The following is a 17,238-nucleotide window of genomic DNA, read 5'->3' as shown; positions in this document are numbered from 1 at the left end:
GGACTTACCTAAAGTACAGCTGCAGCAGAATTATGTTCAAGTTTTATGCTCAGCACCAGCTCTTTCTTCATCTCTAGCTGTGCTTCCTCATAGGCAAAAGCAGTTCATCCCACCTATGCTGCTGTTCCACAATGCAGCCAATCTTTGTCGTATGGATTTCTTCATGCTGATGAATATATTATCCAGGGCCCCACTTGGATGAAATGTAACACAGCCTGAACTGATCTATTTTCCAGTGAAGCCTTGAAAATAGAACAGATCTTCCCAAAAACATTAGAGTGAATATAAAAGCAAATCTTTACTTGAAACCTTTCAGGTACAAATTATGATAAAAATCACACATGGTATATTAATTCTACTAATTCTACAATGTTTATATGGTTAGTCTATTATTATACTTATACTGTCCAATTAAAAGGTTAGTTAGGTAGGTAATAATTCTTGGGATCCTGCTGCACTGGAAGCAGTCCAGGGGTTTCTTTTGCTCCACTTTTGATATATCTGTTCCAGATTCTGATTGGAAAACAGAATGTCCTTGTAGCTGGTACTCTTCTTGGAATAAAACTAAGCAATATTTAGGAATGCATTTACAAGGTTGGCTTATTGTTCCTAAATGTAGAGAAGAAAGATAGGAAAAATACTAGAAGCTATAGCCAAAGCTACAAAGCTACAGATATGTGAAAAATATAAAAAGCTAAAAATCTTAGGCATCAGAAGCAGCTTGAAACATTCAGAAGTTATCACACTTCTGTGTTGGTTCCTTCCCCAACAATGTGGGAAACAGGACTGCAACAGAACTGGGTGCTTGGCATAGTGTACACATACATTGTTTTAGCCTTCATTTACACAGGCAGAATTATAACAGCAAACTGGATAAACTAGCTTCTAAATGACACTTAAGTCCCAGGAGAATTCATTTCCCTACCTGTCCAAAAGTCACGCTATACATCTTGAAATCTTTACCAGAGGTTGAATTCACTGAATCCCATCAAAAATGTTCCTGCTGTGGTTCAGACCAGGTTGAATTGTTAAGAGTTGAAGAGTTAAATTTTTTAACTGCTCCTGAATAGGAACATCCTAACAGTGAAATTGTGCATTTATGCATATAAACACAAACAGGATGGATGGGGGACTGAACCTCTACTTTGTTTTGGTAATACTGTTTTGATTTCTTATTTGTAGGTATGCTCCACTTGGAATTCTCTTCTTGATTGCTGGGAAAATTGTTGAGATGGAAGATATGGGTGTGATCGGTGGTCAGCTTGCCATGTACACTGTAACAGTTATCATCGGTTTGCTAATTCATGCTGTCATTGTCCTACCTCTTCTCTACTTCATGATCACTCGTAAGAATCCATGGATATTTATTGGAGGCTTAATCCAGGCATTAGTCACAGCTTTGGGAACATCTTCCAGGTATAATGCAATATTTTAAAGCCATATATTTTTTTAAATATTACTGGTTTAAGAAACAATTTTGCTCAACATTTGGTGAACTCTGTATTCACTTAGGCACTGTATTTCAGTTCCGCTGCTCTCCAATACTGACTTGAACTCTATTTTCTATAAGAAGCCCTGAACTGAGATGAAATTATTCTCTTTGGTGATGCAGACTATGTGGCCAGAACCCTTGTTAGTTTGGTTAGTCTTGGTGTTTGCTATTCTAAGCAGTTTGTAATGGTTTGATAATGAAGGATAGAGCTAGCAAAGAATACACATTGCAAAATGGAGAAGCAAACAAAAAAGACCTCAGGGAATTCCTATTGGCAGCTGATATTTTGTGCCTAAAATCCTGATAGCCAATTATGGATACAGAACCTACAATAAAAATTACAGTTTTGCTCTTTGCAGGTGGTCATAGTTTTGTCATGTGAATTTTAAAAACTGCATGTATGACAGAAGGAAATACTACAACAAAATGTACATTTCTATACCATTTGATGTTTCATAAAACAACTGCCATTTTAACAGATTTGAAAAATGTGTCCTAAAGACACATGTCAGTCAGGTATTCTGTAATGCTAAATTTGAGTCCTTGGTGTTTGAAATTATTTTGAAGTAAAAACCTAGGCTGATGCAAGACAGCATGATATATTACAAGTGGATTTAAAAACCATTTAAAATTCAGCTGTAAGATGACTGTCAGCAAAGATATTTTTCCACAATCCCTCTTTATTTTTGGTTGGTATTTTATCAATATTGATAGAGTTTTCAAAGACTAGAAAGTCTGTTAAGTATTTAGCAATGAAGGTTTCACTTGGATCAAGAAACCTGAATTGCTGTCTCTAGGAAAACCTCTTCGCTTTGGTAGATGTAGAGATAGAGGCCTGGATTGGACAGAGGTACCTTTCTTCATATAGCTCATATAGCTCATATAGCTTAGATTTTTGGCCAAAATAACAATGATTACATCCCAACATTTTAGCTGTTGCTAAGTATTTGCACAGCATCAAGACCTCTGGCTCTCACTCTGCCCCCACAGTGAGTTGAGGGGTTCACAATGGGTTGGGAGGGCACACAGCCAGGCAGATTAATGTAAGTAAAGAGATTTTCCATGCCACATACGTCATGCTTGGCAATGAAAAGGGAAAAAGGATTTTAGGAAGGCTGGCCACATTTTACTTCAAAACTCGCTGGCTACTGGTCCATCTGTGCAAGGGGTACCTAAGCACCACTTGTATTGTTGTGGTTTCTTCTGCTTTTCTTTCACACTCCTCCCACACTTATTAAACATTTTTATTCTCAACCCCTCCATTTTCTTGTTCTTTCTGTTCCTTTCAGTTTTGCCTGTCCCATCAAGGTGTGGAGGCAAGTGAGTGGCTGTGTGGTGCTTACCTGCCCATAGGAGGGAAAATAATGCAAGCATAAATCAAAATGCTTTTTGCAGGGCAGCTCACAAACAAGAAGAGAAAACAAGCTTTTTACTGAAGGTTTGAATAGTCCAATTGGTATAACTTCAAGAAAAGAGTGCTTAGGGATGATTCAATTACGGATCCATGACTCAAGACTGAGAGCAGGGATTTCAAACAGATTCTTGCACCTGGCAGAAGAACCTTGTGACAAAACACTGAATTTAGACACTTTCAGACTAGGGATTACATAGAGAATGGCAGCAATTAACAGCTGGAAAAGGTTTCCAAGAGCATTAGGAGAACTTTCACCATTAGAAATACTTAAATTCAGCATGTGCATAAAAAAATCTATTCTGCTAGATCACATAAAAACTAAGACAAAACCATCTCTCTTGTCATTATAACGTGACACTCTTCTCTTTCCCTCTTTGCAGAATTTGTATCATATATTATCTATTTTTCTTTTTGTTTCAGTTCTGCAACACTACCTGTTACATTTAAGTGTCTAGAAGAAATAAATGGAGTGGACAAACGAGTTACAAGATTTGTACTCCCAGTTGGTGCTACAATTAATATGGATGGAACTGCTTTATACGAGGCTTTGGCTGCAATTTTCATTGCACAGGTCAACAACTTTGATCTGAACTTTGGACAGATTATCACAATCAGGTATGAAAACCAGTTACCTACATTTAATGAAACCACCTTTGTGATGACTCCTTCCTGGTTTAAGTGGGATTAAAGAAAAGCATCTAGAGCTGAAACTGAGAGCTGCTACAGTATCAGATTATCTGTAATTTACAACTTCTTCACACAAAAGGACCCCCAGCATGTTTTCTCATTTGGATAAACTTTTAACAGAACTGTAATGTGACACACCCATTACTGAACTTAATAAAGACAACAAGGACAAGATTTAATTAATTTAAAATTTTTCTTTTTTAAGAACTCACACAGCTGTTGGGACCTACAGACTTATAATAAGTACCAGGTAGTTTATAAAGCACGTACAATAACGGAAGCATAAAGTGATCACAATCTTATTGCTAGAAGAGGAGGCATTTTCTTGGTTTTAGGATACAATCAGAGCTAGCTGTGTAAGCAACAGTAATAAAATTTTATTATATCAGCTGACAGAGGTGGTGAACACAGGTTATGTTTTTCAAGCACAGAACCCTCCTTGTTTGAAATACAACAGCAAACAGCCCACTAGTTAGCATTCAACTATAATGGATCTGCTTTAATTTCATTACATTTATCACAATTTAAGGAAAAAGGGTGATTTACTTGCGCAGAAGAAAGGGGTGTCAGCAAGGGGACAGGTGGGCATTGTGGGACAAAGACACAAACCTATCACACAGGAACACTGAAAGTTCAGATATAGTGCTCCATAAAACCTACCAGTTTATTTCAATATTCATGAACCTAAGACAAAACTCTGCCTTCACCCTCCGAGGCAATTGTTTCACATTCATTAGTACTAGAGCTGCTCCCTAGAAAACCACCTGAGAAAACAAATTCTCCCTAAACCAGGTGTGAACAAGCATATTTCTACAAAGTCAATAGACAATGTGACTCAGGGTTTCTGGCAGCTTACTCTTTTCTGATGGCAGAACACCAACTACTGGAGGACAGAGACTTCACCTGACATGAAGTTATAGTGAGACGGAGAGAGAGCAAAAGTTCTTGTGTTAGATCTGCCAGAACTACCTTTTCAGCTTTTCTTTTAACATCTTGGGCTTGTGGAAAGAGTTTTTTCAATGGGTGGGGACATGTAATTATAATGTGTTTTTTTCTGGCCTTTGGCATCTAGTAGGGAATTTATCACCTAACTAAATCATGTTTCAAGGTTTTTGGATAGAGGTGTAGGGAAACATTTTGGATCAAGGGTCATAGTCCCTTGCAGCTATAGGGTGTCCAGATAAGGGACTAGGCTCATCTTTTTATTTACTGCTAAGCAAATGCCTTCTTGCTTTTTATCTGGTTCTAAAGCTTGAGAAATGATAAAGGAGAGTTTTATTACAGTTTATTCATAGAAATCAATTAATTGCTCTTGCCATCTCTTTGCACAGCATCACTGCCACAGCTGCCAGTATTGGGGCTGCAGGCATTCCTCAAGCTGGACTGGTCACCATGGTTATTGTGCTCACATCAGTAGGTTTGCCTACAGATGATATCACTCTTATCATTGCAGTGGACTGGTTCTTGTAAGTATTTTTATGGAGCTGTTAAAGGCTTAAACCATATTTTGCAGTGAAATACCCAGGGACATTATGGCTATAACATTGTGGCTATACTACAATGTTTTGCTCTGGAAGGCAGTTGGAAACAATTGTTAAAAAGAATCACTATTTCTTGCTAGTATTTTCTTAAAACAGATGGTGAGGGGTGTGCTTAATTATGGTTCCTTTTACATGCAAAAGTTTATGTAGAAATCTGAATTGTTAAGATACTAAGAAAAATTTCAGATACACTGTAATTAAATAAGCAAAGAATTGCTTTAGTCTTTTATTTTTTGTGGGATGACAATAACCCTTTTCAGTCACTCAGACTCAGAACTGGATCACGTCCAATCAATCCACTGCAGACTTGCTGACTATCTAATATAGGAAAGATGCATCTGTCTACCCCAAAAACGCAGAAACAAAAAATAATTGTATAGCTGTTGCCACAAAGTATTGCCCCTCAGTTTTTCCATTCATCTAGCTGTAGAAGATGACAGATAGTTTTACACACACACACACACATATATATATATGTATCTTTATATATTCCCCTAGATCCAGGAAATAAATGAAAGGAAGGTTTTTTCCAAACTCGATTTCATCTAACACCATTTATTTAGCTTTTCGGGGGGCTTTTACCCTTCAGTTTTCCTAAGTGATCCCTGAAAGAATTTGCCTGTGTTCTTATCAGGACACATACAAATGATTATCTAACCACCTGATGTAGGTGGATGCTTACCAACTGACACTGCCAGTCACTCCTTGTCAAGCCACCTCCTGCGTCTGCTGGGCTGAGCCCTCTGAGAGGATGAATTTTCATAGTTTAATTTGAGTCATTCCTACACAACTCCACCCTAAATTACAGATCACAGGTGTATGGTCATATGGTTCCTCATGGTCAGGAGACAAACAAACCTAACAAGGTAAATTCTTGCTGGGTTACACCTTAACTGGTTCAGAGGATATAAACCCAAACTCTTGATACCCAAGAGCATCAAAATGCCTCCAGGAAGCCATAGGCTCCCTTTGCTATCCTCATAACATGACCATTTCTTGCCGTGAAGTTGCTAAGAGTATTAACACATTTTGTGACTCCATAACCCACTATATTTGTTAATTTCTTTAGAAGAAATCATGACATTAACAGTTCAGATAAGTGAATGTATATAAAAGAGGTGACTCATCTAGTAGCTATTGAGGGCCGTTTTAGCAGCTAGTCTTATCAAGGGATGAAAGTAACTCACTACTTTTTCCCTAGGGATCGTCTCCGTACCACTACCAACGTCTTGGGAGACTCCATTGGAGCAGGAATTGTTGAACATTTATCACGGCATGAGCTGAAAAACAGGGATGCTGAGATGGGCAATTCCGTGATAGAGGAGAATGAAATGAAGAAACCATACCAACTAATCTCGCAAGAAAATGAGAATGAGAAACCAATAGATAGTGAAACCAAGATGTAGGCTAGAGAAAGCGTGAGTTCAACACTACAAGTGTGGCAAAACACTTTTTCCAGCGATTTATATCTTGAATTCATCAACTTCATCTATTCCTTGATTTCTCCCTTTATGCTCGCACTGGAAAGAATTAATGAAAATATATTCCAAACTAGCAGCGATCATGGTATATGTTGGCTTCCCACGTAAAAAAAAAAATTTAACAGGCAACAACACTGGTCCTGCTAGACATATGCTAACTGGGGATAAAAAAAGAGATTGTGTATATGTTACTCAGTCCTGTGAATCTTTTTTTTTTTCTCTTTTTTTTTTTTTTTTATGAACTGGAAAGTAAAAAGAGATAACAGAGTCTGAAAATGGTTTTATTTTTTTAAATACCTGTTGCAAAATTCCTAACATCTATAAACACACAATCAACCCTTCTAACTTGATAACTGCATCCAGCTAAGTAAATTAACAGGACTTTTGCTATTTTATCTGAATTTTTTTTTTTTGCTAGTGTTGTATTATTGTTCAAATACTAGCAGGACAATAAAAAGCAGGAGATTAATTGAGGGGATAAAAAGGGGGAAGATATATAAATAAAGAAAAGGTAATACCCCCAAATCAGCACTTTTACAAGCTGAGATGAAATATTTCTGAGAAAGTTATTTTATCTAGACAGTTTTTCAAATTAGATTCAGCTGATCTTTATAAAAATTTAGCCTAGCTGGCTCCCACTGACTCGCAAACATTTACATATGCATGGGTGTACTTCCAATCTGGATTTGCTCCCTTAATTTCAACATCACAACCCAGTTAAAATATCTGTATGTGTGTTTGTAGGAGCAAGGCCCTGGTCTGGGACAGAAAATGTGTCTTCGTCTCTGGATAAAATAATTTGCACGCTCTGGATGCACTAATGAGCTACTTAATAAGCAATTATAAGTAGGCAACGCCAGGCTTCCACAGAAGGTGCAGAGGGTGAGACGTTCAGATCCTAATGGGCTGCATTCTGAATCTGAATCCCTGAGACCAGCAGAGGTTTTCTGATTGGAAACCTCCCAAATTCTTGATTGACTAATCAATTATAGAAGTATGAACTGGATTTACATTTTGCCATCCAGAGAAGGCTCCCTATCTTAACGTGAAATTTTTAATTCCTAGAGAGTTTATCAGTAGCCCCTGAAAAAGAAGATAAAAGCCTTTAGAAAATAAAATTAATCGGTGCTTTTGTATTTTTATAAGGAAAAGATATGCAAATTTAAAAATAATAAATACTATAATATATGTTGAAATTTTAATTAGAAAGGATTTTAAATTAAATATTGTAAGTGTTTTTCAGGGAATAGATAAGGAAGAATAAAAAAAGGAAAACTATGACCTTGTAATACACTGGCTTTTTTGTTCAAGATTATTCCCTGAAAAAGCCCTTTTCTAGGAATACAAATTATGTACTTTTTCCTTTTTGCCTCATATTATTAGAGAGGTTAAACCAGAAAGTTTTATAATGCAGATGCAGTTGGGAGAAAGAAAAAAATAATAATGGACAGGAACAATAATGTCCAATTATCTGATCTGTTCTATTAAAATACTCAGTTTTCTTCTTTATTCCTCCCCTTGCCAAAATAATTCTGATGACAGAAATGAAGCATTCCTTTGCATTGTCCCAGCTGCCATTCAAAAAACATTCAATATGTTACATCTGTCACTTAAAGTCCATAAATACGGTGTACAAGTAACTGTAGTGAAAGTGTCAACATGCTGGTCAAAGACAAATCTTTTCCCGGGCAAGATTGGTTTTTTGGGATTGAAATTCCTGTCAATCTTCTCCAGTTGAGTAATTCAGAAAATATGAGCAAGAACTCTCAAGTGAATGAAGTTAGCAGGGTTTAATATAGGTTACTGAGCGTCAAACCAAGAAAGCTCTAAATGAATTTCTAAATGACTGACTGAAAGAAGATATGGGTTGTTTTCTCATTTTTGGTTTTTTGTTGGTTTTTATTTTTGCTAACAAAATGCAAATCTAGGATACAGACAGGCATTTTCTGATACATAATTAGAGATATTTTTATATAGATACTGCATTCAGGATGTGTGTAAAAACATTAACTGTAGAACTTATGGTATAACATTTAAAATTTTTGTTAAGATTTTGTTTGGAAATACATTGCAAAGACCATGTAAAAGGCTGTCTTTCTATGACATCAGCTGAGAAAAATGAATTGTGTCACAAAGAATGTGATCTTTTTTATACTAACTTTGTTTCTTATGGAAATCAGGTATTATAGAAAGATTCCCTTCCCCATCTGTCACTGGTTCTGCATTGGTATGCACCCAGAGTGGATTGAGAAACATTACTTTGTAGATGTATTTTCAATAAAAATAGTTTTACATTACTGTTCCTATTGTGATTTAGATTTCTTTCAAAGGCTCTGTAATACAAACTTCACACATACTCAGAGATGAGGAATTCACAGCATGGGTTTAAGGAATTACAGGTCATTTTGTACAGCAGGACTTCGAACAGGGCTTCCTCACTACAAATTCTTGCTTAGTTTCATGATCAAAAATAAAGAAGTAAAGGGTGGGAGGTGGGAACATTAAGAATTAAAGGAACAAGTGTTCACCCCATCAAAGTTCATTCAAATTCAAGTATATAAATACATATTAATAGCTGCAAAATCTTAAAAAAAAAAAAAAAAGTATTTATATTTTCAGTGACTCAGCTACTGCAAAGTTGCCAGTTCACTTTGGATGCATAATTAGATGATCCAACCCCAAATTCAGCTTTGTAACATTACAACCTTCTTAGACAATCTACTGGTTTTTGCCCGTGGTTTGTGCCACTGGGCTCATCTGGCAAAAACTTCAGCTAGCAGTAATCATCAGATGGAATTCAATATCTCATCAGAAGTACTGGAAAGGTATAACACATACAAGCTGAATCACTTGCCTCTGGGAAGCTCTGTTGTTTGGAGCAAATGGAGCCAGCAGGGAGAAGCCCTGCCTTCCTGAACATACATCAGCACAACACCAAACAATGACCTCTATGAATATGTCTGTGCTGTTTTAAGTGTAAACAAATCTTGTGAAAAAATCAGAGAAGAGAAAAGTTCAGAGAAGACATTGTTACAGAGCATAACTTCTCACAATTTTATTTCTAGTTATCTTCATGTTCATTCACACAATCCAGGTAAGTATCTTTGTGTCTCTGGAACAGCTACCATGATGGGAAGAGTGTAAAGAAAGAGGGCTAGTGTATCACAGAATCATTTAAGTTGGAAAATATCTCCAAGATCATTGAGTCCAGCCTTTGACTGATCAACATTTTATCAACTAGACCATGGCACTGAGGGCCATGTTCATCCCTTTCCTGAACATCTCCAGGGATGATGACTCCAACATCATCAGGCTCCCTGGGCAGCCTGTTCCAACACCTGATGACCCCTTCTGTGAATAATTTCTTCCTGATGTCCAAGCTGAACCTCCCCTGGCTGAGCCTAAGATCATTTCCTCTCACCTTGTCACTTGTCACATGGGAGGAGAGACCAAACCCTGTCTGGCTACACCCACCATTAAGGGAGTTGTGGAGTGAAAAGATTCCCCTTGAGCCTCCTCTTTGAATAAACACCTCCAGCTCCTCACTCTAGACCCTTCCCCAGCTCCACAGGCCTTCTCTGGACATGCTCCAGCATCTCCCTTGGAGATCCTAGCAGCACAGTGGCCTTGCTTACTCTTCTGTGCCCTCATGCAGAAGTGAGATCTCTGGTATTCCATAATTTTCCAGCAGGATTTTCATTTAGAAATTGTGGAACAAAACAGCATTGCCATTCTTAGGCAAGAATTCATGTCTCTGTGACAGTGTGTGGCCAGTAAAAAGCAAAGTGATTATGCATGTGGAAAATCAACTACCGGCACAGGAGAGTATTTCTTCTGAAGGACTTAATTTGCACAAGTGACATTTTTGTTCCAGTGCAGGCACAACTGACAAGAAATTTAAGGCTTTTTTTTCAATTAACCCTTGTTGTTTTAGTAAAGTTACAAGAGAAATGGTACACAAGAGTGTATCTTGCTTCTCATGGGATCAACAGTGTCCTATTTGTGATAACAGTGTGTGATGAACTGGGTTCTGGTGTGATCAGCCATTTCCCAGCACAAGTAAAAAAAAAATCCTGAGATTAACTAAGATTAACTAACTACCTGCCTGAATTTTCCTCTTTCTAAAGGGGTCAGTTTATCCTAGCAGCATAGATAAGATTTTTACATCTCCATACAAAACTGAAAACTCAGACTTGCAGCATCAGTGAGGCAACAAGATTTCTACAGATAACAGAGAGGAGTAGTCAGGTGATATAATCCTTCATGATGGGCCCTTTCCTTTCCCCCTTCCTGCACCCAGCTCCCCAGATGTCTCCGAAATACACAAATGTATCTAAAATTCCAAAATTTTAAGACAAGAGTACCCGCAACTCTGACCAAAGTTTCTCTTGAACATGCCTCATTACACAACTAGGGCTGCACAAATAACTGATTTTTCACTTCAGTGATAGAACTGAAAAACTGGGGAGAATAATTCTTCCAGAGCATCATTGAAACATTTTTTTGCTGCCTCACCAAAAAAAAAAAACAAAAACCACCACCTCCTATCTCACTTGTAGACTTCATTTACTCTTTTAAATTAAAACAAATTCAGCTGCAAAACGAACTGAACTTGGAGATAAAACATCGAATCATTTTGCTAGGAAAATGCCAAAATTAAATGTTTCAACTCTTCTATAATATCTCCACACTTTAAAGGCAATTGTATTTATAGAAGTTGGCACAGCTTCACAAGTAATTGCCTCAAAAACTGCATTTTCAGCAGTGTATTTTTATATTCATGCTTTTTCTTTGTTCTTTACAACTTCCTTTCTCCAGACATTGCACATTTTTCTGGTTTTCCTGATTACTTAGAGTTTATTCTTCATTGTACTATAAGCTTTTTTAGAGCTTTGATAAAAATGATTAAAAAATGAACTCTCTTCTGATATTTGTCCATTATTCTTGCTATTACTCTGGCTTCTAAACTTGTGTTCATTTTCTTCATAATTTAGTTTTCAAAACCTGAATCGGTTTTGCATTTTCTGCAGTATGATGTTCCTTTTTCCATCTGTCCTACTTGCTCTCATGGCTTTACTCCTCATTTTTACAGCTTCTCCTTAAAGAGCTCCCCTACAGCATGTCTTCATATACCCAGATTCAGGTCTCAGAAGTATTCTCAGTATTCAACGTGAGTCAGCCTCTCTGAGTTTTGGTTCCTGACCAATAAAATATGGACAACAGCAGTGCCCTGGCACAAGGCTTTCCAGAGAAATTAAGATTGTGGAGAGCCTCTACAACAGGGCTGACACAGACACTTGGGCCATGCCTTGGGAGCCATCCAGATCTTGAATATTTGTGTAGCACCCTTGTACTTTTATCTCCTGTGCTCTAGATACTTGGGTGGATTTAAGAATTTATCCACTCTTCAAAGCAGAAATTAGATTAATTTGTTCTTCATAATTATACCTAAAAACAGGCCAAAATATTGTAGTGCTCCCTGGCTCCTTCCACTGGCAAAAACACCATGAATAGCAAAGAGGAAAGGATAAAGTAATGATCTGAGCTGGATTCAAGCACTACTTTGCAAATATATTCAGAATAACATTAGTACTGATGGCAGATGGTGACTGTCGTTTTTTCTGAGCAGGCGCCACACAAACCTCCCTTCACCGGTCCTCCAGTTCACCTTGCTCATGACCCGCAATCCCTCTCCTATTCCAACCCTCCTCTCCCAGGCAGCACCTCCTGGCCATGCCAAATTGCCCGGTGGTTTTGTGATAGGCACAAATGGGGACTGGGATGAGACCACCCAACTCGCTTTCATTTACAGGCTCAGCCAGGATGTAAGCCTGAGTCTCCAGAAGAAAAAGCCGACAGCACCAACCCACTGTGCCACTTAGCCTGCACAGTGCAAAAGAGCTATTCAGCGGCTGCCAGCTCTTCATTTTCAGATGTACTGTGGCTTTGTAATAACCAGCCGCCTAAAAACTGCAGTTTCCCAGCAATGACAGCCAATTTTTCGTTTGTTTCGTCTCGCTGGATTGCGCTGCCATCGTGTGGCAAATGTTTTTTACAAGGCACATTTTGCTTTAATTAGAAAAACTAAGATAAATGCTCTGATGAACAGTTGAGCACAGCAGTTAATGTATTGAGCACAGCATTTAAAGTTTGTTCAGCTGCAGAATGTTGTTGTTGATGGTGTTGTTGCTATGATGATGCTTACTCACGCTCATCTTGTCCTCTGTTTGACACAACCTTGAAGAGGTTTAGTGTGACACTGTCATTCTTATATTGGTTCTTTGGTGTTCATGTTAATTGTCTCTGTTTTCTCTAAGCATCCCTCAGGCAAGATGAAGATGTCTTGGGGAAAGTGTGTCAAAGTTCCCAATACATTCCCTTATGTGTGTGGACTATTCTGCTAGCACTAACTGCTAGCAGAGTTTCAGACGGTACTAATCTGCCTTCCAGTCCTAGTTGTTTCTCTTTGAAGGGGTCTCTCATCTGATGTGCCCCAAGATTTTATGAAAATGGTAGATTTTCATAAAGCACTTGGAATCTGTACCTGCCAAATTGCATCCCCATTGGAACACGTAGAGTGTATCTAGATACAATCCATGTCAAAGTAGTGAGGAGCAGCTGAGGGAGCTGGGAGTGTTTAGCCTGGAGAAAAGGAGGCTCAGGACAGGTCTTATCATTCTCTGCACTGAAAGGACCTTCTGGAAGTGGGGAGTTGGTCTCCTCTCCCAAGTAACAAGGGACAATTAAATTAAGTGACCTCAAGTTGCACCAGGGGAGGTTTAGATCAGATAATAGAGAAAATTTATTTGTTGAAAGGATTGTAAAGCATTAGAATAGGCTGTCAGGGAAGTGGTGAAGTCACCATTTCTGAGGTTTTTTTAGAGCTGTGTAGATGTGGCACTCGGGGACATGGTTTAGCAATAGACTTGGCAACGCTGGGTTAAGGGCTGGACTCAATGGCCCTAGAGGTCTTTTCCAACCTAAACAGTTCTGTGATTCTATGAAGCAAATCCTGTGTGGCATCTGGCCAGGGCCTAAGCTGTTCCTTTACAAACCAGCAGTGCTGCCAATACTTGTAGTACTAATGTTGTGTTGCAACTCCTAGAAACAGAATCGGGAGAATTTTGCTCACGCTGTCTTCAAATTCATTTCCAGCCCTTAGCACCAAATAAAACCATCATATGACACAAAGGACCAGAAAGCAACGGAAAAGTATTCAAAATTACTATTTTTAAGTCAGACTCAAAATGACTCAGATCATGATTTTGAAAATAAGATATCTGTAATACTGAATACTACTAAAATAACATCCCTCAAAAGTTAGTCCAGAAAATATTAGTCTTCCTTGCAATTACTGTCTTTGTCAAACTGCAACAGGTCTTTCACAGTTCAGCAGTAATCAAACCACCATGAAACTCCAACACTATCAAAAAGTGCACCATCTGCTAAAAATACAAAGAATTGTTTTAAAATTGTAAATATAATTCCAGGAGCATGGGCTGGACTTCTTTTACTGCCAGCACAAAGCAACTTTGCTGTTTCAGATCCATCACCAATAAACTGCAGTCAACTCCCTCTTTCCTTTCAATTCATTACTTTCCACAGTACACTTTAGCCTGGTGAGTAAAACTTACTCCAAATATAAGCTCAGCTGTGAACACAAGAGAGAGAGAATTGAAAGGCTAAAAGGGTGCAGGGGAGATATTGGGAACAGAGCAGCAACTCTGACTTCCTGCCATGGTAAGATAATAACACAAATCCACTCAGCACATGAGCAAACATAAGAGGATATTGCTAAGCAGCTGATAGGATTCCAGCAATGAGAAAATCTGTCTCAGGGAAATCTGTCTCATGGACCTCCTATACTTTTTTAGGTGCACTAGGAGAAGTAAGTATCTGAATTTTCGGAAAGCCATTGATAATGTCCTACACCAAAGGCTAATAGAGAAAATAAGTTACCATGCACTGAAAGATAGGTCCTTTATGGATTTAAAGCTTGTTAAAAGATGAGAAACAAGTGTTTAACATTTTTTTAAACATTTAACTAACACTTCTCAGTAAGAAGTCTTTAAAGTGAGTCCGCACACAAAATACCTTAAGGACTAATTTTGTTGAACAGCATTACCAGTTCCTTGGACAAGAAATTTTGCAGTGCAGTCTCTGTAAGTGAAAACATCTCTCTAAAGTAGTTGGGTTCCTTGACAATGGCATCAAATTCCAGAAGTGGTTAACAAATCTGAGTAGGTCATCTTCCCTTAAGAAAAATATGAAGTAGTGTATCTATGGGGAACAATAAGAAATTCTAAATGGCAACTACATGATGCTGAAATTCAGACTGGCAGTTATAATTCAAAGAAAGGATCTTAGTGTTGCTGCTGTTTCCTGGAATCACAGGATCAATGCACTGGCTAAAAAAAAAAATAAAATAAAATAAAATAAAATAAAATAAAATAAAATAAAATAAAATAAAATAAAATAAAATAAAATGTCAGCAGGATGCTGGGAGTCACCAGCCAAGATACTCAGAACAAGGAGAAAAGAGGACATAATTTTGCTACTATGTAAGGTCCTTGTGCAGACACACCTCAAACCCCTTAGGATATTTCAAGGAGGACGCAGAGGAGTTAAGAGGGGTGCGCCAGCATGAATACAAAGTAAAACATTCACAAGAGGACACAAAATGTCCTTACCCTCAGAACCTGCATGATGAAGTAAAACAAATACAAGAAGGAATTAGCAGAACTGCTAATCACCATATCAAACAACACTAGTCACAGTGGGAACTGGGCAAGTACTTTAAAAGAGTTTAAACTGTTAAGGAATACAGCTTTACGAAGTGGGTAGTGAACTCTGGAACTACATGGTCACAGGACACTAGGAGAGGCAGAATAGCAGTGAGGCAACAGTATCAATAAGTTCAAAAAGAGATTATATACATTCAGAAACAGGCCTAAGGTCTGGTACCAAGGGAATAAGGAAGGACACAAGCCCCAGCACCCCTAATACAATAACCTTGAAACTTACTGAAGCCACCCGGAGAAGTGCAGCTCACATGCTTTCATGACACAGTATCTGCACTGTTAGGCAGTGAGAAAATACTGGTTTTAACAGAACAGTGGCCTGAACTTGTAGGAGATTTCTAATTTTTTTTCCATCTGTCCAACAACAGCAAGAATTTAGGCAACTGTAACGTGGCTCATTCTGTTATCTGCTAATTCATATTCTATGACAGGGTAATTTCTTCTTTGACTTCCTACCTCACCGACACACCCCTTCAAGTTATGCATCTTGCATAAAGTAGTCACTCTGGGACTGCAAATTGATGACTCATATGTTTCAGGAAAAGCTATTTTCTTCTTTCCCACTTGTGATGTTGTGTGTGCTCATGTGTAAAATCTGCTATCCTCTTCCTTTGCAGCATGTTTCAAAACTCCTTTGTTAAACTTTCTACAAAACTGCCATGACTTCCCCAAGCACAAATGTCTCTTCTACGCTTGGAGCAACAAAACCCAGTTCCAAGAGCTCCCAGTAAGCACCATTATGCAGTTTGGGCCGTGCAAGGAGCACCAGGTGAGATGATGAATATAATGTCACATGTTCTCATCTCTCGCTTAACAATTCCTTAATCAACTTCAGAAAATCCAGTGGAGCAGCCTAGTAAGTGCCAATACACAGCTGTAAGTTTATGCTCTGCTGTTTTTCAGATGGTTCATTTATGCAAAGTTCAAAGTCTGGAGCAGGGAGACTTCAGTTCATTTACATGCAGTTTCCCAAAACACTAGTTTTGTTATTCTTATTCTTCCTCCACTGTATGCAATATTCTCTTAAAGAACTCATGAAATTATTGGGACTGGGCGGGGGGGGGGGGGGGGGGGGGGGGGGGGCAGAATCCTCTCCAGAAGCCAGGGTTTTTTCAGATTCCTTTCACTCCTTTGATTGAACAAAGCAACAATAGATAAACAAAGACAGCAACCTGGTGAAGTAATTAATCTCTTATATGAAAGTGTTGTTAGAACCAATTGCTGAAAATCTCCATTCAAAATGTTGTTACTACAAATTATTTTAAATAAACTATATTATTGTTATTTTCCAGCATAATTATAATTTAAATGTTTTTACTCAAATGTTTTATGGATTTTCATCTTTGAGAGGGAAATCTTTGAAAGCATTTGATTAAAAGCAGGTTACTTAGAAAACCTAGCATTAAGATATGTAGAAATGGCACACACAATGCGACATTCCTATTCCAAACAGTGTCTCAAGTGTATGGGAATGTGAGAATTGTGATTTCCTCCCCTGAGCAGGTGAGGGCTGTACATAGTTATAACCCAGTCTTAGAAACATCATGTATTGGCCTCATTTGCCATGACTAAACATACCTCCAACTGACATCACAGAATGAAGCATTAACTTATAGCAGAGTACAAAGGATAGAAGCTCTGTTCATTTGATTTTTATCCCTTTTTGTCTCTCTCATCCTTTACACAGTTTTCTCTCCTGACTCATTTCTGGAGCTCACACGGGTAGGTTTTATACATTCATGTACATTGCATTGCCTGCTAAGCAAAAGAGCTCCTGAAAGTTTCACTCAGAGGCTGGCCAGTGGATATCTATCCTCGTGTC

The 17,238-nt window shown here is 38.1% G+C and overlaps 1 protein-coding gene across 1 annotated transcript in view; it reads left to right on the top strand.

The window, feature by feature from the left end:
• SLC1A3 (solute carrier family 1 member 3) overlaps window positions 1–8,917 on the top strand; it is a 58,445-nt gene extending 49,528 nt beyond the window's left edge. Inside the window, exons 5-8 of the mRNA XM_040090913.2 lie at window positions 1,183–1,416; window positions 3,327–3,521; window positions 4,925–5,059; window positions 6,336–8,917. Coding sequence (XP_039946847.1) covers window positions 1,183–1,416; window positions 3,327–3,521; window positions 4,925–5,059; window positions 6,336–6,540 — 769 coding nt within the window. The 3' untranslated portion in view covers window positions 6,541–8,917. The remainder of the gene's footprint in view (window positions 1–1,182; window positions 1,417–3,326; window positions 3,522–4,924; window positions 5,060–6,335) is intronic.
• The last annotated feature ends 8,321 nt before the right edge of the window (window positions 8,918–17,238 follow it).

Source organism: Hirundo rustica, chromosome Z, assembly GCF_015227805.2.
Source record: "Hirundo rustica isolate bHirRus1 chromosome Z, bHirRus1.pri.v3, whole genome shotgun sequence".
Lineage (NCBI taxonomy): Eukaryota > Metazoa > Chordata > Aves > Passeriformes > Hirundinidae > Hirundo > Hirundo rustica.
Note: the sequence above shows the minus strand (reverse complement) of the source record. Positions and strands in the feature narration are given on the sequence as shown.